This window comes from Phocoena sinus, chromosome 4 (genome assembly GCF_008692025.1).
Source record: "Phocoena sinus isolate mPhoSin1 chromosome 4, mPhoSin1.pri, whole genome shotgun sequence".
NCBI classification, from domain to species: Eukaryota; Metazoa; Chordata; class Mammalia; order Artiodactyla; family Phocoenidae; genus Phocoena; species Phocoena sinus.
This window is the reverse complement of record NC_045766.1, coordinates 140,597,319-140,623,657: the sequence shown is the minus strand read 5'-3', so window position 1 is coordinate 140,623,657 and position 26,339 is coordinate 140,597,319. Positions and strand designations below refer to the sequence as shown.

Here is a 26,339-nt window from a genome sequence, read left to right as displayed (position 1 = left end):
GAGCGTTCCTCTCATCCCCATCACCGCGGACGCCCTCGCTCACTCGCGCGGTTCTGGTAACCCGTCATCCCTAAAAACTCCGCCATGCTGTCGTCATTAACTGCCGCCTAACATCATGGCCCTGCTTTCAGGTACAGTCCCTCCACTCATTAAGTCAGTTGTCCAAAGCGATGAAGGGCTGGCGACCAATGAAGGGCTCAAGATGCTGGTGACCATCTCCTGTATCCTGGTGGGCTTGCTGCTGCTGTTCGTACTCCTGCTGGTGGTTCGGAGGAGGAGACGGGAGCAGAGGCTGAAGAGGCTGAGAGGTGAGTGGAGGCTCAGCCGTCCCCCCCCACAAAGCAGGACAGACGGCTGGCTAGGAGGGAATCGGCCCCGTGGAGTGCCTTACCCTCTCTGCGCCAGGTTCCCCGCGCTGCCTGCTTCTGTGACCTGTGATGTGCCGGCAGCAGGACGGCGGGGCCTCACACGCAAGTCATGCAAATGTTACGACTCAGAAGTTGAGTGAAAGCCAACCTCTTTCACGTCTCCAGCAAGGCAGGCAAAGAGAATGACTTTCACGAGGGTTTGCCAACCCCACTCTTTAATGTTGAGCCGCCACAGCAAGGCCACCAATTACGGCCTCCTTTATTTTTATTTTATTTTATTTTTAACATCTTTATCGGAGTATGATTGCTTTACAAGGATGAGTTAGTTTCTGCTGTATCGCAAAGTGAATCAGCTATACATATATATATATATCCCCATATCTCCTCCCTCTTGTGTCTCCCTCCCACCCTCCCTATCCCACCCCTCTAGGTGGTCACAAAGCACCGAGCTGATCTCCCTGTGCTATGCGGCTGCTTCCCACTAGCTGTCTATTTTACATTTGGTAGTGTATTGTGTCCATGCCACTCTCTCACTTCGTCCCAGCTTACCCTTCCCCCTCCAGGTGTCCTCAAGTCCATTCTCTACGTCTGCGTCTTTATTCCTGTCCTGCCCCTAGATTCTTCAGAACCTTTTTTTTTTTTTTTAGATTCCATATATACGTGTTAGCATACGGTATTTGTTTTTCTCTTTCTGACTTACTTCACTCTGTATGACAGACTCTAGGTCCATCCACTTCACTACAAGTAACTCAATTTCGTTTATTTTCGTTATTTTACAAATGGACAAATAAGTCCATTTGTATCTTTTTTTTTTCTAGATTCCACATATAAGTGATACAGTATAATATTTGTCTTTCTCTGTCTGACTAGTATGATCATCTCTAGGTCTATCCCGGTTGTTGTAAGTGGCATCATTTCATTCTTTTTATGGCTGAGTAATATTCCATTGTATATATGTGCCACATCTTCTTTATCCATTCATCTGTCGATGGGCACTTAGGTTGCTTCCATGTCCTGCCTATTGTAAATAGAGCTGCAATGAACTTTGCGGTACGTGACTCTTTTCGAATTGTGGTTTTCTCAGGGTATCCTTTAAAAAGACCTTCCAGATTGGTTCTGGAAATGAGAACTATTTTATAGCCAGGAAATGGAAATTGAGGGCTTATGGTCCTGGGAAAGCATTGTGAGGCAGGAAACACACACTTCACTGAATGAGAAATCAGAGCTGAAGCTTGGTTTAAGAGTTTTGTTTTAACTAAGAAAAAAAAAGAAGGAAAGAATGGAAGATGAGATCTTGGACCAGATGGGAGCCTTTGTCAGCAGCACCGTTATTCTCATGTCTGGCTCTGTAGATTCTGTGCTACAGGGCTCTTCCAGCTTCTGGCCAACAGCCCTACCTACCCTGGCTGTGCAGTGTGAGGCCAATGAGTTCTTTCCTATGCAAAGCCCTGTGCAGGACAGTGCTCTGAGTCCCTCCTCTTTACCTGTCAGGGTATTTAACCACGTCGCTTCTTGGTAAAATGTATATATAAGCTGCCTGCATTTTAATATCAGTGCAGTGAGGAGTATGCAACATCCCATGTATTCTTCAAAGTTGCATTTGAGGAACAGGCCTGGAAGCCCTGTCCCTATCTACATCTGGGATATCCCCAAGCCTGGCTGGTAGACTTGGGAAAGCATTGACCACTTGTGTAAATGCTTGATTTGACTGTAGTCCAGTTAGAACAGCAGAACATGGGGACATTTTCACCTGTCTTCAGGTAGCCAGAGCACTCCTTTTGATGGGACTCTAACCCATTTTACTATCAATGTGCTTCTAGTTGGCCAACAAATTAAAATATCTGAAGTACATGGCACTCCATCTGCACACTTTAATAGTTCTTCCTTTTACACCTTCTGTAGCCCAATAATTCAGATGAACCGTCAATCTCATTGAAATATTCTTTCTAAATCACATTCTCCACTTACCTTTAATTTTGCAGATTCTCTTGAGTGAGTCCTATATCCTAAGGGCCGTGCTAGGTGCTCGATGTACAAGATGAAAAGAAAGAGCCTTCTGAACTTTAGGTTTAGTGTATGAGGCAGACGCACAGGCAGGTACCAGGAAAAGAGCCAAAATGTCACGAATGCTAAAACAAACAAATCCTACCTAAGCATAAAAGAGGAGGTGATTCATCACAGCTAGGGAGGAAAGGGGGGGCATTCAAGAGCTACAGAAAACAGCACTACAAAAACATAATGTTCTAATCTATTGAGAATTCAATATCAGGTGAGCTGTGCTGGATTCCATTCACAAGTGTTCGTGATTAAATATCAAAAGGGGGGGCTTCCCTGGTGGCACGGTGGTTGGGAGTCCCCCTGCCGATGCACGGGGCGCGGGGTTCGTGCCCGGGTCTGGGAAGATCCCACATGCCTCGGAGCGAGGTCCGAGTACCGCAAAAAAAAAAAAAAAATACCAAAAGGACTTTATTTTTATAACCCCTCTTTCACCGAAAACAGAAACCCATTGTGTGGACTTTTAGGGACATCATTATAGAGGTACCAGGGTGGCGTGTTTTTGTTGCATTTAGACAGCCATGTCTAACTGGCTGCACTTAGAGGGCTATGAATTGCCCATATAACGTTCTTAAAATCAATGGTAACATTTTCTCATCCATCATTTCTATTTGATGACAAGGGTTTGGCAGCAGATGAGTTTAAACGTTGAGGAAATCCTTCCCAGCATCTTCTCACACCTCTCCCAATTCACCTTTTCTTTTTTGCCCCGGTTCCCCGTTGCTTACTTTTACCTCCCCAACTATTGTTTGATTTTCCTCTTCTACTTATGACTTAAGCACCTCAACTTCGTTCTGCTTTACCAAGAGTAAGGAAAAGATGCTAAAGATGTTGCTGACTCTTCCTGGTGTATTTGAGTTAGACTGATGACAGGTGCGACATCCTTCCTTTTGTTCTTAATAGTCCCTTGTAATTTAGTTATTGCTTTGCAAGGCCTCTGTCCAGAAAATATCCTGGGCTGGCATTTTTATTGTCGGCATCTCTGCTATTTGACACCACTATTTTGTAGCTGGTCTTCATAAAGAAAGCAATACATTACATTAGCGAGTCCAGCCTTTCAATTCCCCAGAAATGGTTTTGCTTTCTTTGTGCCAGAGAAGAGATAGAGCCAGCAACAAAGGTTTCAGTGGGATGAAAATAAGTGCTGTGGAAAGAAGATGTATTCATGGGAGATGCTGAGAAGCAAAGTATTCCAGAAGAAGTAGCTTGCAGGCATAAGGTATCTGCAGTCTTGCATTTTACGTGCTTAATAAAAGCTTCCAAATCAAGAGTCTGACAAGAGGGCAGCAAGAAGGCAAAATGATCGGACACCTAATTCCATCGCCTTCCAAATGGCAAGTTTTACTTTGGATGCACTGAAATATTTAATTCCAAACACACCCTCATTGATTATCTACCAACATGCCAGGTGTAACATTTTTTTAAAACCAACAGTAAAATTTTCTTATTATACCATTTCTATTTGATCACAAGATTTTAGCTATGTCCTAGAGAGAAAAAAAGGTTACTAAGATTCTGTCCCAGAATGGTCAGCAAAGGCTTTCAAGGGACAGACTCATCTTTCTTTAACATTGAAAACTGTGTCATAAAAGGGCAGAGCAAGTGACTAGGGCTGTTTAGGGGGAATCAGTGAAAGGCCAGACCTTGCCCCCAAAAGATCTTTGTCTTTTAGGCCTGAAGGGCCCTTGAAATGTTATGTTAATTAATAACACAAAATGTTTCCAATTCTCTCATGAAAAGAAAGCACAGCCACAGAGCTTACGGTAGTAGGTGCCTATCTATTAAACAGAGTTCATAAGTAGAATCATCCAGTTACTACCTGACCCACATAAGGCACAGATCCTATCCATGGGTTAGAATCAGTTCAAATATATTTACAGATTGAATGGCTTCATACAATATTTTATAGTGTAAAATAAGGACATTTCTAATAATATGTCAAAGTTGCCCGAGCAACTACTGATCAGGATCAAAACTGGAAATAAATCTGGATTATAGGAAAATACTGTAGGGTCCCTAATGAACACTGTAAGATCAACTCCCTGTCATAGACCTTGTTTGATTGCTAGATGGTACTCAATCTTTTTAAGCAGGTTTGTTTCACCGTATAGACAAGCAACCTAGTGAATGCTCCATACGTAAATGTGCTTTTATGTAAAAATCCAAAAAAAAAAGAAAGAAAGAAAATGGGACTCAAGCAATTTAGCCAACCTATATTCTTCCTTCCTGAGCGCTTGACTAATTTTAGAGCCTAGTGACCTCCTAAAGTCTAAATTGTCTTCAAGTGCTACATTTTTTTAACAATCTGTAACCTTATCCAGGAGTTCAGAAGCCACATTTTGCTTTAAGTCATGCCCTGATTTTCCCCCACCGCTAGATCCTTTGAAGTGCAAGGTTATAAAATAAATCACCATGATCCCAGCAGACACAACCTTATAAAACTTTGATTCCCATGTCAAGCAAACAGGTCCAGGATCACTAAAAGCTTCCCCCTCTAGTATGAGTTTACCCAAGAGGATGCAAAGCACCAACCCGTATGGGTCAACGGGCAGCGTCAAGCCAAAAAGCTACTTCCAAGACTTCAAAGAAGCCAAAGATAAAAATCAGTATATGACATAAAACTTGACCATGTTTCCGTGGCAAAATGGCCTTCTTCCCTTGAACAGAAGCCTATTTATTACTTTAAGCTTGCTTTAAAGTGCATTAACACTCTAAGGCCCATTAGTTCCAGGAGGCCGTTCTCAGAGAGAACGTGACCTTGGAGCCCTCCACAGGCACAGCTGAAGGGGTGGGCCACGACTGTTTAATATTCCATTAATCTGCCCTGCAAATGAGCTAAATCTCTCCTCATCTGTAAGACCAAAGCTTAGCTTGAACTTCAATAATGTAAAGGAAGAAAGGTGTGCATCTAGGAGCGCAAAGACCTTGGACTCAAGGTAGACTTGCGTAAAGATGGTCATGGCACTGATGCATTGAGTCCTACGTATGCAAAGGGTCCCCGGTGCTCCATAGTGAAGGGGTGGGAGGTAGGCACCCGCAGAGACTTCATTGCCTAGCTCATAAATGCCCAGTTTGGGGCTTAGATGGGATCAGAAGCCTCTACTCTGAAACTTTAGTTCTCAGGTTTGCGTTTTCTTCCTTCCTTCCTCTTGTTTTTCCTTTTGACCTTCATTTTAAAAAACTTGTCCTTTCAAAACTTCAAATGTGTTATGGCAGAACTAAATTTTTAAAAAGGGGTTTCTGTGTCTGAGTGTGGGGAAACAAAGGAACAGTGGGATGGCAGCAGGGCCAGGCCCAGTGCAGCTGTGGAGCGAGGGACGGGGTGGGGGGGCACAGGAGAAGGATGGGGAGAGTTGGGGTCACCCTGGGCTTTGCCCTCTGCCCACGTGCTCTGTTTCTTCCGTGTTTGTATGTGCAACTTTCTGAGATGGCAAGTCTATACAGTTTTCTTTCTGGGATATATATTTTGTCATGGTTTTGGAATCAGCTTTCATTTGAGCTGATGATCGGGAGTCCTCTTTGCGACCTTGTAAAAATGTAAATGCAGGTTTTATAGCCCTTAGGAATATAGCTACTTTATGAGACCCCTTTAAATTCCACAGAAAGCAGGGATCGTTGCGAGGGAGCTTGCCAATAAGAGCTTTTGAGAGATGGTAAAGCAGGGGGACATCTGCTGCCGCCAAATTGGTTTTTATGTTTTTGTGGGTGTGTGCTAGTGACTGCTCAGTAGAGGTATGAACCAAAGCAGATGCCATTCACTCAACTAGAACTTCTTCGGAGATGAAAATGTAACGATGTGGCGATGAATGAGAGTCGTCCTTTTTAAAGAAACATTAGCGTATGCACTCAGGACTGCCACAGCTGCAATGTTGGAGGCCCATGCTGCCTTGTTAATAAGAACCCCTCATGCCACGTACAGACCCCACAGGAGTGATGGTCCACAAAGAACACGGAACCCGGGAGACCACACTGCGAGGCTCTTCATCCAGCTGAGGTGCCTCTTCCCAAGAACTGACTGAACCGTGTATTAATTGACAGAGTGCTAGCACTTTCCACGTTTTCTCTCTTCTTCCTTTTCCATAAGGCTTTACTATACTCTATCTTGCTTTAGTGTCTTAATAGCTGTGCAAATAGGTGCAAATAAGCTTGACACTGTTATGCTCTATTTTACTGACATGAAAACTGAAGGGAACTTGGAAATCACACATCAGTTAGGGAAGAATTAGCAGGAGAGCCGAAATCACTGTTGTCTACCCAGTTCTCTTCCTGTGAAACTTCTTCAGCTTTGGAACATTCAAGAAAGAAAGCCTGTCACATCCATATTAAGCTAGTTTAAAAAGATGTATCAAAGAAACGTAGAATTAAAAGATATATTAACACAGAATCAATAGTGACTTTATAATTTTATATTTGCCCATCAAAAATATTTGGTTTATTTATTTATTTATTTATTTATTTTTATTTTTTATTTATTTTTTTTTTTTTGCGGTACGCGGGCCTCTCACTGTTGTGGCCTCTCCCGTTGCGGAGCACAGGCTCCGGACGCGCAGGCCCAGCGGCCATGGCTCACGGGCCCAGCCGCTCCGCGGCATGTGGGATCTTCACGGATCGGGGCACGAACCCGTGTCCCCTGCATCGGCAGGCGGACCCCCAACCACTGCGCCACCAGGGAAGCCCTGGTTTATTTATTTTTTATCTCTATATTCGCTACTACTCAGGCTCCCCTATATTTAAAAAAAAAAAAAGATTCCTTCTTGTTTGCCTATCTTCTAACCTGCTGCCCTTCTTTCCATTTCTTTTCCCCACTGAATTCTTGAAAGAGTCTTTGATACTCAACTATTTACACTGAGCCTCACCAGCTCCCAAATCCTCAGTCTCACTGCTCTCCCCACCACTCAAAGGAAAGTGCTCTCCTAAAGGCAGGTGACCAGTTACCTTCTGATCCCCAAATTCTCCTTTCATTATCATCTTCTAGCCCTCTTTGCACATTCACAGTGCTAGCACATGTTATTTTTTTGAAACTCCTTTTTTCCATCTTTCAATATCACTAGGCTACCCTGGTAGTGTTTCTCCACCATCTCCCCACCCGAAAGATGAAGAGCTGAGCACAAAGCCCAGGATGGGCACAGAGAAGTAGCCGGGGCTTCAGCAAAGGTGTCACAAAGTCTAAAAATCTCAGACTGAGCTGAAATTGGTGGAAAAAAGTGGCAGACAACACAAAAGGCTGTTGAGCTGTGTTGGGCAAGAAGAAGATGACTTGAGATGATGTTCTCATCTTAACAGATGGCAGGTAGCAGAAGAAGGACTCGGGCTTCCCTGGTGGCGCAGTGGTTGAGAGTCCGCCTGCCGGTGCAGGGGACACGGGTTCGTGCCCTGGTCCGGGAGGATCCCACGTGCCGCGGAGCGGCTGGGCCCGTGGGCCATGGCCGCTGGGCTTGTGCGTCCGGAGCCTGTGCTCCACAATGGGAGAGGCCACAGCAGTGAGAGGCCCGCGCACAGCAAAAAATATAAAAAAAAAGAAGAAGGACTCAACATCTGTCTTACTTTGATGTGAACCAAGAGGAGAACTATTCAGACCAGAAAATGTGGGACAAGAATTATAAAAAAGGAAGAAAGGGAGAGAGGAAGGGGGAGGGGGATTAAGAGAAAGGAAGGGGGGTGTAAGGGAGGGAAAAAAGAGGGAAGGAGAGAGGAAGGGAAGAAAGGAAGGATGGAAGTGGGGAAGGAAGGAAGGAGGGAAAGAAGGAAGGGAGAGAGGGAGGAAGGAAGGAAGGAGGGAGGGAAGGAAGGAAGGGGGAAATGTCTTTCATAAAAGAGAGACCCAAGTAAGGAATTACCTAGAAATTATGCCACCTGAGGAGTGGTCAAGAAAATTAGAGAATTCAACCTAGAAAAGACAACACTGAAGCCGAGCTACTTGGGGCGTGGCACTACCTGGAAATATTCGAATGTTTTTTTCAACGTTTCCAGAAGGTGCCGTTGTTATATCCAGATAGAAATTACACCAGGGGATTTCAACACAAGAAAAGGAAGGTGTCTCTCGTGATTAATTGTATCCTCAGGAAAAATTGTATGTGGCTTTACTGTTCCAGTGACTGGGCTGAGCCTGGAGATAAGGGCCAAAGGGCCAATAGAGAGACAATATGAAAACAGGAAGTTACAATGAAAGGCTGTGCTGAACAGATGCAGAGAGGTTAGACGGTGCAAATGTCCTTGGAAGCCCAGGGAACCAGAACACCAGCTTCACCCGCCGGGCTTGGGAGGGTGTACAGAGCAAGTCACGTCTGTCTGGAGGGGTGGGGACAAAGCACCATCTCCAAGGGCCTCAGAGGAACAAAGTCATGGGGGTCTCGGCAGAAAATGCAAGAGCAGGAAACTCAGAGACAGGGTTGGTGGACCGAAGTCAGAGGCGACCGAGCTGGAAAGACCGCTGAGGCCAGCGTGGGCGGCTGGTACCCTGAGCTGAGGATTCCTGTTGGTAGGGAGGTTCCTTTGAGAGTTTCAGAGCACAGATGCAACCCAGTGAGGGCTGTGTTTCAAATCCATCCTTCCTGCAGTGGGGATGTCACTTAGAGGGCTGAGTCTGGAGCTGGGGAGACCAGAGAAGGAGCTGCTGACGAGGAAATGAGAATTGAACTGAGGAGAGAGAAAAGAGCCAGAGTCCCGGGGAGATGTGTTGAGTGGGGAGCCATCAACAGACGTGGGAGGCAGGTCAGCAGTGGGAAGAGAGGTCGTGCAGCAAGGGCATCGCTCCATCCCTGGAGCATCCAGCTGCTTGGCTCATTTTAACCTCTGTCCAAGGCGCTGTGGAAGGGATTCAGACATTTATTATGAGGCTGATTTGGAAAGTCTGTAATGCTCTTAAGATACCATGATTCCGTGACTTTAAATAGATTATCTTAACTTATCCCAGATTCCCTTCTCACCCCTGAACAGAAGTGTGTCCAAAATTCCATCTCTCTTTCCCCTCTCCGTGTATAAACAGAAGACTCTGAGCCCATCTCAGCCATGACATATCTCCCAGCTGGACACTGGATTCCAAATCTGTCCCCCAACTTAACGTTAATATGTCAAAGGACTCAATATGTTTGAAGCCAAACATCTCAGCCTGCGCCCAAATTGCTGCTTCCAAGTCCTTCTAGACAACTGTTTCTGTCCCTTGTGTTACCATATACCCAGCCCTGCATATCCCAAATCTTGCCATTTCCCTGGACTCCCCACGGTCCCTCTGCCTGTCCCCTCCACACGCAGTAGGTCCTTGATTCTTGTAGATGCCCCCTGTCTACTATCATGTCAACCACGCCCCGCCACCAGGCCCCTGCCCCCAGCCCCCCATCCTGGGCACTCTGCATTGTCTGATTAATGCTGTTTATGGAACCTGTACCCACTGGCCACCACCTCTGCCCTCCTTCCTCCACTTCCCCCCTTGCTTGGCCCAGGTAAAAGCTTCCAGATTATGGTCAGTGATGCAAAGTTGCATTTTCTTAGCTCCTGACCATCTTGACCATCCGCATTCCCCACCACCCCTAGAAACTTCTCTCTGTAGTCAAACTGACCGACTCCTTGCTTCCTGAAGGAGCTCAGAATTCCAACACAAGTTAATTCTGTGCCCTGGAGCACTCTTCCCATTAAAGTCCACGCTTTCTTTAAGGTGGGCAGTCTTCCATCCTTTCTGACTCACCCGGCCTGACACAGCGGCCTCCAGGGTGTGTCCTCAGTCAGCTGGCATGAGACGTCTGCTCCTCTGTGTGTTCCTAAGGATACGACATGTATCCCCCTCTATGTATAAAGGACTTCGAGGACAGTGGTTAAAAAGAGTTTGAACCAACAGACATTGGTTATGATTTCCTGCTCAGCTGCAGCAAATGACTGAATGTATCCGGATCCCAGTTTCCTGGTTTCCGAAGGAGGTCACAGTAATTCCCAGGCACAGACTGATATTAAGGGGACATGGGCAAGCAGTCCTAAAGTAACCGGTGCAATCCAGATTCCTAGCATGTGCTTAATTGTGACCGCAGTCCACTCAGTCCCACTCCCCAGAAGACATTCACGCCTGGTCCTTGATGCCAACTGTGCTATCCAGACCCCATCACTGTGCTTAAAACTCCACCAGCTCTCAGCTTCCTCAAAGGGGAACTCACAGAAGAAGTGAGTTTCCATGAATATAATGTTTCTCACAATTTAAGATGAATCAGAAGGAGGAAATAGTAGCTAAGACAGAAAGGGAAAGGGATCCACTGTAAGATGATAAGCATAGGGAAGGGTAGACCAAAACGGCTTTGGGCACCTAAATATGTGGATGCAGATGCCTGCTAATTGTAGACGTGGAAAATCTGCAGTTAGAGCACGTCAGTACTGGAGGGACCTCTGTCCTCACTCATTGGATGCTGCCATCCCTTGGTGCATTGATAGAAAAAAATAATCATAGAAGAGAAAACTGTGATGACTAACTTCAGAAATAGAAAAAGAACGATGATTATGGCAGAACAAGGAACGCAGGTCCATTCTGAAGATGTTCGAGTAGGAGTCTCCTTCAGGTTGTGAGCTGAAGTACAGTGTTTTACTCTTTGGAAATCTTTCCTCTTTTTTAGAGTATTGAACTAGCCACTGCTTGGTTGTTACATAGAACTAATTAATCCCAAGCTTCTGGCATTTTATATATGTGTATATGTATATTTACTTTGTAAGTGTTAAATCATTCAGGAAGAGAAGAAGCTCATCATATTTACTTTGTCTTTGCAGATAAATATAAAGCCATGAGCTGAGAAATTAGATGCTGTTTTGCTTTCTTTGCTTTGCCACGTGGGTGGGATAAAGGGAGCTATTTCATTTCCCAGACAGAACCCATCTGTGCGCAAAGCCGGGGCCTCGCTGCGAGGTGGGAACTGGCATGGCTGACTTGAAAAGCTGAGCTTTGACTCATGGGGTGCCTGCCCACGTGTGGCTCTTCCCGTGACAGTCCACACCTCCCAATTACAGCACTCTGCTCCCTGAAATAAAAGCGACTGCATTCAATTGTTAGCCCCCAAAGATGAAAATGCTCCAACAAATGCATCGCTTCACTGGCACTCACACAGACAGCTGAATCCATTTCCAGAAAATTCTGTTCATTGAACACTTAACATCAAGGCTTTTTAGAGAGCAATGAAAGAAAATCATAAAGAAGGGCTTTGTGTTCTAAGAAAGGAAACATTCATTTTTGTCAGGTAAGGTGTGTAAAAAGAACAAATTATATTTTAAGGGAAATTAGAATTTCAAACCAATGCCATCAAAAAGGTTAAAAAAAATTACATCATTTTTAGGCAGGATTTCTTTTGTCAGGGGTGGTAACCAGATCTTGGTAAATAATGTCTTCAGAGAAAAGAAATAAAGAAAAGCTTTCTTTCTGTGTTTGAAATAAACATCTAAGTTTCCAGACACAGTGATATGCTGTTTATACAATTCTTTGATCAACCAAAGGGATGCGTAGCTCTGTAATAATGACTTTTTTAAGTGATCATAAGCTTTTTCATTTTGATAACAAAAAGAGTAGAATTTGTACTACATAATGAATTACTTTCAAGGTGTTAATGTTCTGACTTTTGAAAGTAAAATTGGGTTTTTGGAAAATGGCAAATGAATAGGTTGTAATATAACCTTTAGCAGATCTGAGTATTTTTGTACCTATCTTTTTATGCTACCTTTATGCATATATGTGTATACATATATATGTATATATATATATGTGTGTGTGTGTGTGTGTGTGTGTGGTGTGTATGTGTATGTCTCATTTAGAACAGACAAGGGATCCATAAAAGTTTAGGTTATTAGCAATGATTTCGATATACAATTACATTTAAAAATGGTTATTGTCATCTGATTCTGTAGAATATTTGTCACAAATGCTTAAGTGAATGTTAATGAGTTGTTTATCTTATACTAATATCAGCTTTCTTTCCCCAGATGCAAAGAGTTTAGCTGAAATGCTCATGAGGTAAGAACAAGACCTAGCAGCCCAAATATCATGTTGAAAAGAACTTGCTTTTATGATTTCTTTTTCTTAATGACAGTCTGAAATTGATAACCCATTCTTCACTTGACATATAATTTTCATTCCAGGAAACTAAATATCCATGTAATGCTTGGGTAGAGACATAGATACCAAATAATATGCAGTTATGCACACCACAGGTAGTTTTCTTGTTGGCTGGACTCAACCAATAGAACACTTCCCATTAACCCGAGAATAATGAGGAGCATTTGAAGTAAGTAGCTTTGGTTTTGCTTTCACCAAATATGCCACTTTGAGGCCAAGCTTCCTTCCTAACAGTTAGCCAGGTGAAAGGGAATCCATGAAAGGGAATGGGTTCAAAATTGATGGCCTGATCAAGGAAGATTCTCCTTGCCTTCAGCTCCCGCTGCCCCTTTAGCACCCCTCCACCAGAGCACCCACCACCTTCTGCTGCAAATATCTATTCAGTCTGGTCTTGGAAGTCACAGGCTATTTCATCACCATGTTAGGAGAAACCAGCACTATAGTTGCCCCACTCATAACTGTTGAGTAGGTGAATGACTAGGGGTAGTAGAATAAGTAAGTGCGTGTTCACAACTGTACAAAACACCCCAACCTTTGCACTTTATATTGTAATGATTAAACCAAAAGTAAAAAGAGGATAATCAGAGTCTAGGAACCAGATAAGAAAAATGTCAGGGAATTTCCTGGCGGTCCAGTGGTTAGGACTCAGCGCTTTCACTGCCAAGGCCTGGGGTTGGATCCCTGGTTGGGGAGCTAAGATCCCGCAAGCCGCAAGGCGTGGCCAAAAAGAAAAATGTCAGGGACCCTGATGGTGACCTTGACGTTGTCATTTTAGGATGACTCACGTAGGAGATAAAAGAGATGGAGTATAGGGTCTCTTCCCATCCCCTACAGCACCACAGTTGGCTTTAACTTCCTCCCTCACCTTTGCATATCAGAGTAGTACTTGATTGTTATTCACAAAGAGTCCTCTCCCATATCACCAGTATGTGTGAAGACCTAAGACACAGGTTGAATACCGTTGGCTCATGGATTACATTTCCCACAGATGTCTTTGTTTGTCCATACTGTGTTTTAAGACAGTGTGAACTGTTGGTAACAGATATGAAGGAATCAAGAATGACTCTGAAATATTTGATGTGAGCAATTAGATAAACATTGGTGCCATTTGCCAAGATTAGGAAGATAGATGCAGGGTATGGACTTTTTCTTTTTGTAGGGCAGAGGAAGGGGATGTGGATCAGAAAGAAAAGGCTTGTAAGGGGGCTTCTCTGGTGGCGCAGTGGTTGAGAGCCCGCCTGCCGATGCAGGGGACGCGGCTTTGTGCCCCGGTCCGGGAAGATCCCACATGCCGCGGAGCAGCTGGGCCCGTGAGCCATGGCCGCTGAGCCTGCGCGTCCGGAGCCTGTGCTCTGCAACGGGAGAGGCCACAGTAGTGAGAGGCCCGCGTACCGCAAAAAAAAAAAAAAAAAAAAAGGCTTGTAAGGATCATGTTGGGGATGCTTTTTAAGCCTCCAATGAAGGTGTCAGATAGCTGGTAGCAGGAATCTGGAGCCCAGAGTAGAGCTCAGAGATGCAAATGGTCTGTAAAATGTCTCCATCTATCTAATCCCGTCACACTAGATTAAACGTACATGAGAAGATTATGAAAAGCTATATGAAATGCCTTGGATCCGTGCTCTTGTGCAAGTCTGTACTTGTTTGCTAGTGGTCACATAGAAGGCAGCCAGACACATGTGCGCTTGTATTGAACAAATCAGACAAAAATATCTGGAACGCAAATAAGCCAGCGTCATTCGATTTATAATAATTACCTATCTAATAAAGTAAAGTTTCTAATGTAGTCTTAAACATATGAAATTGCTGATGTCCTTTAAAAATCAAGACATTTCATAGAAAACTGTGGCTTTCTGACTTCTCCTGAAAGTGTTCTGCCACACGGGGCACAGCCTCGACGATCACGGGTATCTGGACCTGCGCTCGATGCCCCCTCTAGACTGGGTGTAACCTGCTCGGCCCAGGGGCCCCCGTTCCCGTATCCACCCAGGTCCACCTCCCTGATTTGTACCCCAGCCTGCTTCCTGCAGCTGCGTGTCCTCCCAGATAGCTTCTGGCCACTTCCTTCGCGCACTCCCGGATCATCAATCATGCCTCTACCCAAAGCCTGTGACACTGGGGTCCGTGTTTCCTGACATGTTCAGCATTTGTTTCGTTAGGGTGATGTGGTATTAGCTTCTCTGCTGCCTTCCCTCCCTCTTGTCATGAACCCCAGGCAAGACATCAGAAAGCATCTTCTTCCTTCTTTGTTAATAGGGCAGTTACTGTGGTGGAAAGACCACCTATTGATAAGAGCGGGAATCAGAATGATATTTGCAGTTGCCAACATGAAATTGGGAACATTAAAACTAGTAATTACTCCCACTTAAGGTGTTTAAGGTGCTTTGCTCCAAAGGATGAAAGTGACTGAAAAGGAACAGAATTTCCAAGCTCCTCAAATATAGGTGAATTTTTATGGGATTAATTTAGAAGAGAAAGCAATGTTTTTATTCATGAAAGGTCAGTTCGATCTAAGTTTGGCAGGTTAACAGGCTAAGCAACAAAAAACCTTGTCCCCTACCTGGTCAGGTCAGGGCCAAGTACATTCCAAATGTAGCCCAGGAAGTCTAGGCAAGTCAGACCCTTCGGTACAGAGAAGCCCTATGGAACTGCTGTTCCTGATCTTGGTCACTGGTCTCTCTGGGAAGGTGAGGACTGAGCAGGTTGGGACATAGAATCACGAACTTATATTCTAGGCCTAATACTGCCACCGGCTGGCTTTGTGGTTTGGGGGGTACAGTAAGGTCCCCAACATACGAACGAGTTCCGTTCCGAGAGCGCGTGTGTAACTCCAATTTGCTTGTAAGTCCAGCAAAGTTAGCCTAGGGACCCAACTAACAGCATCGGCTCTATAGTACTGTACTGTAACAGGTTTATGATACCTTTCACACAAATAATACACAAAAACAAACACAAAAAATAAAGAAAACGTTTCTAATCTTACAGTACCTTGAAAAGTACAGTAGTACAATACAACAGCTGGCATCCAGGGGCTGGCACCGAGTGAACAGGCAAGAAGAGTTACTGGCTGGAGGAGGGAGAGGAGGTGGGAGATGGTAGAGCGGAAGGGTTGTCAGCAACAGGAGACGGAGGGCAGGCTGCAATGTCACTCAGGCCAGACGTTGACGGCGCTCACGTTCACATCTTTGAAAGTTCGCAACTTGAAGGTTCATATGTAGGAGGCTTACTGTACATCCTTTTCTCTCCCTGTGCCCTGTTTTCCTTATCTAAAAACAGCAATTGGAAATTGCTCCTAGCTTTATCACCCCATGATCTGGGTGAATATAACATTTATTGTCCACCCAAGCTCCTCAAGGAAAGATCTGTGTGTTTCGGTGAGATTAGCTGTCCCGGGGCCAGACGGGCAGGTGCAACTGCAGGACAAACACAGACAACCTGGAGCGCCCCCACCCCCCCGGGGTCCCCCACAGGCTGCCACTCCCATCGCTGGGCCTCATGCTTCGGGACACTCATCCATCTCACCCAAGCAAGTCACCTCGCAGAGGAGAGAGAAGATAGACTTCATCCACCATGCTCAGATAGAAAGGGTTTTCCTTTTATACGATTAGGCAAGAAAACATTTTTTTTAAAATATACCATACTTCTCAGAGGTGAGACCGGCTTGCTGTAACGTACTAAACAACACATGGTTAATGTCCAAGGACCACTATTAGTAAGGAAGCTAGTTGTGAGCAGTGAAGGGTTCAGACTGAGAGATCAAGTTAATGTAGCTTTTTGATGTTTATATTTTTATACACATAGTAAAAAAGAAAAATGCCCATCCAGCTGTTACAACGAGACATATCCTGATATCCTTACAGTTATTTTGTACTTACAGGATGCTTCGTATTACATTTTGGGGAGGAAGGGGGATGGTATGCAGAAATCGTCATTAGTTTGGGTTTTTTTCCCCCAAATCTTAAGGAAATATTGATTTTAAAGTGTTGTAGCAACTGCACATAATTTATTGGCTGAGCCCAGAAACACCATCCACTGTGAACCAGGGTCAGCTCTCTGTCATTTTAATCAGACAACCAGATGGCAAATGGATGGTGGATGATTGTATTTCAATAATAACCAATATATTAAGCATGATCCTATATCATATAAAAGATGCAATTTTGCTTCCACAGTGAAAACATTCAGAATCTTTTTCCAGGTTACAAATGAGGTTTCTTTAAATAGCTTTTTTCTTTTTTTTTTGAAGGTTTGCTGCTGTTCTAATGGCCAATTATTATAGTTTGGGGGAATCAACTTCCATGTAACAAGAGATTATAAAATACAGCAGCACAGATTCAGATAAAGAAACAATTTCCTTGGGCCCCGATAACCCTTTTAGATTGAGAAAAGTGTTACTGCCCCCAAAGCAAAGGCTCTAGGAGGTGTGACTCAGCTCCCATTGTGCCCACACATTATTCATTCAACAACCTGCAACAAATATTAATTGAGCACCTACTTTGGTTATATACCGTTCCACGTTGCAGGGTATACAGGGGACAGAAGAGACGAAAGTATCCTTTGAGGAGCTTAGAGTCCATTGGCAGAGACGGCTAATAAATAACTCACTTAAACATATGCCAGGGAGTTTTAAGTTTTGAGGAGACAAGACTAAATGGAGAATGGGGAGTCCCCACAGCAGAACTCCACTGGCTCCTCTGAAAAGATGTCGGGGGGGACAGCCACAGGAGCATTGCGTTGGGGGAGTGTGTCCTAAGCAAAGGAAACAGCAAGTGCAAAGAGAAGGAAGAAAAATAAGCCCCTGAATCTCAAGGTTTGCGGGGCAACTTTCTCGCCTTCCAGCTGCAGGGCTTGCAGCTTAGTCCTGCGAGGAGGGGCATTTACCTCCAGCTTTGATCGTCCCCGTTCACAAAGTTTAATCATAGTCTAAGTCTTTGTGTCCATCGCCATGGAGCACAGCAGTGATGTCACTTGCTTCCTGTGTCAACCTGACAGCAGACCCCTTGCTGTTAAGTATAGCTGCGCAGGGTTCCTCGCTGTTCATTGAGCAGCTGTGGGCTCTGCCCCATAACTATTCATGATGAGCAGAGGGAACTAGCTCACGCTTCTATTTTTGATGCAAGGACAAACTCGGGTCCCTAGTGAAGTTTCGAAACAGATCTTTCAGATATTCACAGAGGAGTAGTTCCCCATATGTTTTTGTGGAAATAGAGCCTGTCTGACGTAACTGCAGCTCCCCAAGCCACCAACGCTCTTCATTTTATGCAAGGATCTGAATCTTTGCTTTAAACACACACACACACACACACACATACACACACACACACACACACAAACACACAGACACACACAAACAAAGAACTTGGTTAAGTAAATAATTTAAAAACATTTATAGACCATGTAAAAAATTCAGGCCAAAACGTTTGAATTTGGGCTCTGCGTAATTAGCATGGTCTAGCTACATAACCCAGTTACTTATCTGCAGAGCAAGAAATCTGGTTCAAGATCAAGGCCTAGGTAGAGCTGCTGCACTTTTCAAAGGCTGCCATTTCCGTGAGCTGTTTTGTTTACACTCAGGAAAGGGCCATTGGAAAATACTCAGAATATTAACATGGACCTCTGAATGCAAACATTTAAACAGCTTCTTGAGTGAACTTGACCTTCAGATTATTAACACTCATCAACCACATGGTTCAAGCGTGGATGCATCCTCATGGATGAGGAAGCCCTGAGCTTCCTGGTGAAGGCTTGCTTGGAGCAAAAGGCATTTGAGATTTTAGTGTGGATACACCTTTATTGTTCTCCATTACATATAATTAACACTGAGCGTGCCAGGCTCCGCAAATCTTTCTCAAAACAGACTTTGGCAGTTAATGAGCTAGACTTAAGGATGCCGTAGATTATCACATTGATTAACTTATCTGAAGGCCTGCTGCTTCCTGGAAGGTGTTTCAGAAAATATTCTTAAATATTAAATATTCTTAAATCTACTCAATTCTTATAATCCTGTAAAGATTGAACAACCATTTTTCTAACGTGCATTGCTAATTAAAGCTTTTATCGACTTTTTTGTATTTTTGTCCAACATGCAGTTTTGTTTTTTTTTTTTCTTTGCTGTGAGCTGAAACTGAATTTGATTATACCATGCAGTTTTACTACCTATTTCCATTTACTTTCAGGAGACAGCTCACTCTAAGAGTAATTTTCTGGTACACAAATTTTGAGATAAATTCTTATAGTAATTGCTTTTTTTCTATTCTAAAATGTAATTGGGTTCGGAAAACTAAACTAATGTCAGGGAAGCTAACAAGGTTTATGATTTGTTACTAGAACAAAAATAAAATGACTCCAGGTATAATACAAAACTGTTAGTAAAACCCCATCCAGTGAATGACCAGTACCCTTTTTCTCCCTTACCATCATTGGAATATCTCATGTCTGACAAGTGAAAATGTTGATTTAAGAATGTTTTTTTGTGTGTGTGTTTCATTCGGCTTTTAGACAAGAAATAGGAAAGTCCAAAGTTTCTATTGATAGATGCAGAACCACTCTTTATTGACAGTTGGTATTTTCTGAACCTCACAACTGACCGCTGAAATTTAATATTAATAAATATCATTTGAATGAAGGGAAAAAAATCTATCTGGTGTGTCTTCCCCTCCCCTCCCCACATAATTAATAATTAGATAATAACTTGGTGTACAAGCACATGTTGGCCTAGGGTAACACTGAACTGAATTTGTTAATGCATCCCTCTTTTTTATTCCCAGTAAGAATACCCGGACTTCAGACACGTTGAGCAAGCAACAGCAAACCCTGAGGATGCACATTGACATACCCAGGGCTCAGCTTTTGATTGAAGAGAGAGACACAATGGAGACCATTGGTAAGGTGTCCTGTTTGCTGCCTTACACAATGTGGCTGCCACAGCCATGCCTTCTCAGCCCAAACCCTGAGCCATGGGAAATATTAGACATGGGGACATCTTGAATGCTACATGAGCAAAGAAGTTAGAAGGTAGACAACTGTTATTGAGGAGAATAATAAGTACCAGCAAATATGGGGGAAATGAACTTATGTAAACCACAGAGTTCACCTGAGAGAACCCCAACTCTGTCCCAAGTTGGGTCTCTCCTGGAGAGTCTCTTGGTACCACCCCAAAGAACCAACATTTATAATCAAGCAAACCGAGAAGGGCTGTACACTAAGACCCCGTCTTGGAAATCCACTTTATGAGCTCCTCCTCAACTCCAATAAGGCCTTTATTAAAGAAAAATTTTAAATTCTACAAATGTCTTTGCAAAGGACATCTTTCTCCACCCCCTGGCACCTCATAAAAATCCTTCACAGGGCTCTGGAAAAGTCCCAGCTCCCCTGTTTCACGATCGCAAAAGACACCCGGAGAGCTTCAGTGGCCTGTCCACCCAGAACCCAGGTGTCCTGACTCCTTCCAGCCTCTTTCCACTCGAAGTCCGCTGTCCACACTGCCTGTCTAGATGGTTCTATTTATTCCAGAATCAGAGACTTTGTATTTCCACTGCAGTAATGATCAGAAGAATAGCTAACATTTATTAAGAGTGCTCTAAAGTTCACATACTTTTATAAGCATTGTATGTGGATTATTTAACTTACGCCTCCCAAACAACATAGGAAAAAGATTCTACTTGGGAACTGGGACGTCGAGAGGTTCTGTAGCTTGCAGGTCACACAGACAGGAGCAAAACCAGGGCAGGTCCCCCACCTGGCCACCGATTTCACCTTTGGTGATTGGGCGTCACCTTCTTCCGTATCAACAGGCTACTTCCCAGAGCTCCTCACCTTAGAAGTATGGCTGGACCCCCCAGTACTCATGGAAACAGACTCTGAGGCAGGTTTCCTAGACTGCCACTCTTTGAACTTCACTCTGTGTCTGTTCCGGAAGATGTTTGCTGGCACTTGGTCCCAGGACAACCCTTCCCTGTGGTTTGGCTAAAAGCACCCAACTCCTGGCATGTACCCTCCATACCTCCTGCCAATTAGGCAGTGATGAGTGGCCAGATCGGCAGGACACCTCCATTACCCCTTGTCCCTGCCCTGCTTTTATGGTCTTTTAATAGAACAGTGGGGATGTCTGACCTAATGGCTCCTAAATTCTAAGACCTGGGCTGCCCGTGCAGGATTCAAGTTTGGTTCAGGCATAACAGTACTTAGCACAGCTTGGTCATGTCCAATGTGACCTTCGATCAACCAACTTCAGTTAAATACTACCATGTTGTATGAGGGCTCACTACTCATCCTGAAATACACAAGATTTAATTAGCTGCCTCACCTCAGGGCAAGGCACCCTGTTTTGTTTCTCATTACCTTTTCTAGTGTATCTGGAATCTCTTTTATTCAACCCAGTGAATTGGGCACTAAAACTAAGATTTCCTTTGAAACATCAGTTCCAAAATCAAATTGTAATTCCTATGACCTTATAATACAGTTACACATTTGCTAAATGTTCTCACCAGACTTGTTAATAACTCTGCCTACAGCTGTTAAAACAGGTCTCTAGGCGGATCCTGGGAGTGGTGTATTACCTCCCAGTAGCTAGTCACTGCTGACCAAACACCAGAGGAAGGTCTGCCCATCGTTTCTGTAGATAATAACGACCCTTAGCCAGAGATATAGCACATTCCTTCAGGATCATTCATCACCAAGAGTCATTTACCTCCCGGTGGTGCCTGACAGTTGGTCGATGGCATCTTCTAATTATTGGGGAAGTAGAGACATGATGCTTTGAAACGCTCTGGGCTCTGCCTACAAGAATCCAATACGGGAGAGCCATTAATTTCTAGCCAGAATGGATGGTCAACCTCACAAACTGACAGGCACCCGAAATGTCCCATAAAACTGGAAACCCAGCCCCACAGATACTCTGGCGTGTTCTCAGCGGGGCTACATGATAGAAACCACAATGGATGAAAGCGAATGTATGTCGGGTCTCTGATACCAGGTCCAATTATAAGAACCCACCTCCGTGGAAAGGCCACCTTATTCGAGGGTGGAGGGACAGATGTAGGGCGGGACCCCCAAGCCGAGCCCAGGCTCCCACCGTGGCACCGATCTGGGCTGTACGGGTGTCAGCAGACCTCCTGGCAGTCCTTCCTCTTTTTCTCTTCCCAGAAATTTTATTCTGACTTCAAGAGGTTTTCCTTTCCTGCCAGAGCCTGAGTAATTGGATTTTGTAAGGTTCGTTCTGTTCAGAGCCTTTTTTGGGCACAGCAGTCTAGCTGTGTTGTTCATGACTTTCGCATTACCGTTCAGTGTCAAGCCCGCTGCAGTGTGGTCCCAGCCGACTGATAAACTCATACGAACATCACCCCAGCCTGCAGTGCTTGAAAATGTATGAAAAACTCCATATACCCTAACGAAAGTTTCCCTTGGAGTCAAAAAGTTCTTAGGAAAGTGTGAAAAGTATCACAAGAAAGTAATGAAAATCTGAGACAGCCAAATAATGACACACAGCCCGACTGACCGCTCCTTCCTCAAAGGCTTAAAATGCTCTGCATTCATCTGCACCCAGGCTTCCCTAACCTTCAAGTGCCCTGTGCCAGTAGGTCCTGGGAAGTCTGACAAGTGAGTCATTTTGAGAAGTCAATTTACAGAATGCCCTAGAGTCACTGAAGCTCAGGAGAGTTGGGAAGGAAAGGCATATACCTCAGAACAGTTAAAATCAAGGAATCAATCAAGTCCACTCTGAAGACTGGCCCTTCTCTTCTCCTCCCCCTATGCCCCATCTTGAACATTTGCCATCTTCCATATGAGAGGCGACCCTGGGATAGATGACCGCAGGGCAGTTTTTCTTGTTCCTCAAAGAGAGCTTATTTGAAATGGCAGCCTCAACCCTGGGCGATGCTGACATGGCTGGTGGTGTCTCGGGTGAGCTTTTAACAAACACATAAACCCCAAACTCTATTAAATGGACAGCCACCCAGCCGTCCTCCCCAGATCAATGTGTGCTTAATGAGAAGAAACCAAGCCCCAGGAGAGAGGGGAGACCCTTCTCCGCGGTCGTTCTCTTTAAGTCATGCTCCTAAGTCAACCCCTAAGGATAATCTACTTTTTTTCATTCTGGAGTAATTCTAATACAGTGGTTGAATATTTTGGGTTTCGTTCTTTTTTTTTTTTGCTGGATGAGATGAGGTTGTTACTGTTGCCATTAGCAATAATGCAAGTACCGAGGAGAGAGGCGGCCAGGGAGTCACTGAACAGGGGGTATAACTGTCCCTGGCTTCCTGTATCCTGCTATTCTGCAGACGATCGCTCCACGGTCCTGTTGACGGATGCTGACTTCGGAGAGGCAGCGAAACAAAAGTCCCTGACGGTGACACACACGGTCCATTACCAGTCAGTGTCGCAGGCCACCGGGCCCTTGGTGGATGTTTCCGACGCTCGGCCGGGAACGAGTGAGTGGTCACACATCGCTTAAACTCTGTGGGTGTTACCAGTGCTGAGAATGCATTCGTGCTCCCTGGCCATGCAATAGAATGTGGGGCTTCTCAGCTCTGTGCCTAAGAAGCAAGTAGGGATGATGACATCTTTGATTGGGACGTTGACTTTGTATTGTTTGATCTGAGCTGTTATTAAAATCGTATCGGTTGAAGCCAATAACTCTTGGTATTGGTTTACTAAGGAAGTGTTAGAAATTTCAGGTCCAGGTATTTATTTTGTTTTATTTAGACAACACAGGAAAAGAAGTTAGTTAATCTTAGTGAGTATCTCCTCTGTGCCAGGACTGGGATAGAAAGGTGATATCAGTTTTTGTGATCTTTGCAACGGCCCTGTCAGGTACCTACTTATACAGTAGATATTACAGCTCCCATTTTACTGATGAGGAAACAAATCTCAGAGAAGTTAGGGAAACAGCCCAAAGTTGCACGCGTACTATGTAGTGAAACCAAGATTCAGCTGTGGGTCTGTCTGTCCTCCGAGCTTATGCTTTTCTCCTGAACCTCACGATTTGAGAAGAATATACTTCTGCTTAATCTGGGGATTCTGTTTGGTTTAGTTATTAAGATTTGGATCCGTATTATATGGAAATTAATTACTGGGATGAAATTAAATACCCTAATATGTACCTAGAGCTTATTAATTAGATATTCTTATTCCTTCATAATTTAGATTTTTCCTAAGTCTCTTTAAAGACTGAGAAATTGATGTCCGGATTATTATCTTTTTGGAAGTTTTGATGCTAGCTTTTAAATCATTAATCACTCTCTTTGAAAACATTTTTACATTCTTGAGTAGAGTGCTATAATTAGAAAAATAAATATTATGCTTATAGCTGTTCTTTAGAATGTCTGCCTTGGAAGGCATTTGTGAAATGCACTGAAGCTTCCTGAAGCAAACTGGATGATTCCTAAGTAGCATTGTACTATGTAGGAAAACGGTGCTAGCGGTTACTGAAATTCATCAGAAGAGTCGTTTGCAGGAACATTCTGAAGGAATCTTTTATTCCTCCCTTCTGTGTAACCTCACGTCCTTCCTTCTCTGATGACATTAGCACATTCTGAAGACACGAACGGGACACGAGTGAGGATTAGCTTTGCGAAGGAGTGCACAGAACTAAGACCTTTGCTCTTAGAAGGTGCTCCCGGGTCCTTGACATCCTCTCCAGCTATGGGCTTCTCCATCATGATCTGCCTGGGCCTGCTCCTGGCTACTTCAGGACACGGCGCTGATGGCTTTCCGAGCCACTTATGGCTATTAAACCCGGGAAAGATTACAGACCCAGGGGACTTCTGTCAGTGGATCCTTGACCTCAGCAGGCCTTTGTCCCCATCAGAGTGGAAGTTAATGGAGACCTTAACAGCAGGATAGGAAAGAGGCAGAGGAAACAGGACAGACGCCCCAGGGAGTGGCTCCCCATCTTCTGTGTGCATCAGAATTACCCAGGGTGCCTGTTTAAAATACTCGTTCCAGGCTTCCACCCCCAGGGATTCAGATCCACTTGGTGTATTGCGGGACCTGGGAATCTGCATTATAACAGCCATCTGGGGTGATTCTGTTGCTGGTTGCCTGGACCCCTCATTGAGAAACACTCCCCCAAGTGTTAGGCGTGTGTCACATAGAGCCTGGGAGGAGGTGTCCACAGTAGCGCAGCCTTGCAGGAGCCCTCAAACCTACCGGGCTCATTGCACAGCAGGTGAAAAGAGTCTGCACTTCCAGCTCCCTGCCAATGCTCAGCTGGCAGAGAGATGCACAAAGGCTAGCCGTAAACAGTCAAGGCCGGACAGGAGGCAGTGAAACTAAAGCACGGGGAAGCTTCTAGCTGCCGGGTCAGCCCCAGAACAAGGGAAGGCTGATTTGATGGCTTTCAGAATATCCACAGAGACATGCATCTACGTCACAGGCCGAAGCTCTAACGAGTGAGAGGTGAGTGTCTCTCACTCACCTTAGGCAGGAGGCTGGCGGAAGGGATGTGTCGGCCTCCCTCTCTCATGGCCTCACGGCTCTGACAGTGTAGGCACAGTTGGGAAGCTTTAAGAATTCCTTCATTCAGACTCAGAAGTATTCATGAAGGTGTTACTTCACATATGGCCAGTGCCCAGGGTTGGGGTACCTCGAAAGGTGCAAAAAGACATTCACTTCATCTGAGTGGAGGAAGTCAAACGTGAAACAAGGAGCGAAAGCGTTGTTTATCAGTAAGTACGAAGGACAAATAGAACAGAATGATGAGCTGGTGAGTCGGCCAGGGGCGTGGGGACCAGGGTAGGGGCTGCTTCCGTGTGAGGCTTGGGGAAGACCTCCACTGAGTCCCAGGCAGGAGTCAGTCGGCCTGCCAGACAGAAGGAACGGTACGGGAAAGACTCTAAAGCACGTTGGGGACAGAAATGGGACCTGAATGGGGACAGGGAAGGCGGATAGGACGAGCCAGAGACACAGCCAGACTGGTTTTTCAGGCCTCACAGGCTAGTGTCACACGTCTGCAACCCGTTCTGAGGGTGTTGGGATGCTCGCCCAGGGGTTGCCTGATGATCAGATCCCACAGAAACCAAACCGCTACAGCTTCTGGAAAGACGCTTCTTTCATTGGTGATGAACTTCATTAAATAGTGTTTACAAACACTTGGAAAATCTACACAAATTCATTCCTCAGTCTCTAGTTCCAAAAAAATAGAATTATTCATTTAGCATCTGCAGAACGTTCTCCATTAGTAAAGATTTGGGGATCTTTTTTTTTTTAATTGGAGTATAGTTGCTTTACAATGTTGTGTTGGTTTCTGCTGTACAATGAAGTGAATCAGCTATATGTATACATACATCCCCTCCCTCTAGGACCTCCCTCCGTACCCCTATCCCCCCCACGTAGGTCATCACAGAGCACGGAACTGAGCTCCCTGTGCTATACAGCAGGTTCCCTCTAGCTATCTATTTTACACATGGTAGTGTATATATGTCAAACCTAATCTCCCAGTTCATGCCACTCTTCCCTTCCCCTACTGTGTCCACATGTCCGTTCTCTACGTCTGCATCTCGATTCCTGCCCTGCAAATAGGCTCATCTGTACCATTTTTCTAGATTCCACATATATGCATTCGTATACAATATTTGTCATTCTCTCTCTGACTTACTTCTCTCTGTATGACAGACTCTAGGTCCATCCACATCTCTACAAATGACAGAATTTTGTTCCTTTTTATGGCTGAGTAATATTCCATTGTGATCATTTTGTTGTATTAAGTATTTCTCCAAAACCACATTACAAGGGATTAAAGGCATTGCATTTTTTTTATTTGGAAGTAGAAATGGTGGGTGTCTCACCCCCCAGCAGATCAGCACAGGAGTCCAAAGCCTTGACCTTGCTGCAGCCCAGTCCTCTGC

General features: G+C 44.6%; 1 protein-coding gene across 1 annotated transcript in view; it reads left to right on the top strand.

Moving 5' to 3' along the window:
* Nucleotides 1-26,339, top strand: part of DSCAM (DS cell adhesion molecule) — a gene marked incomplete at its 5' end in the record, with an annotated part of 749,720 nt that overhangs the window by 698,789 nt on the left and 24,592 nt on the right. The window contains 4 exons of the mRNA XM_032629458.1: nt 132-308; nt 12,366-12,396; nt 19,263-19,378; nt 22,773-22,922. Of these exons, the coding sequence (XP_032485349.1) occupies nt 132-308; nt 12,366-12,396; nt 19,263-19,378; nt 22,773-22,922 (474 nt within the window). The remainder of the gene's footprint in view (nt 1-131; nt 309-12,365; nt 12,397-19,262; nt 19,379-22,772; nt 22,923-26,339) is intronic.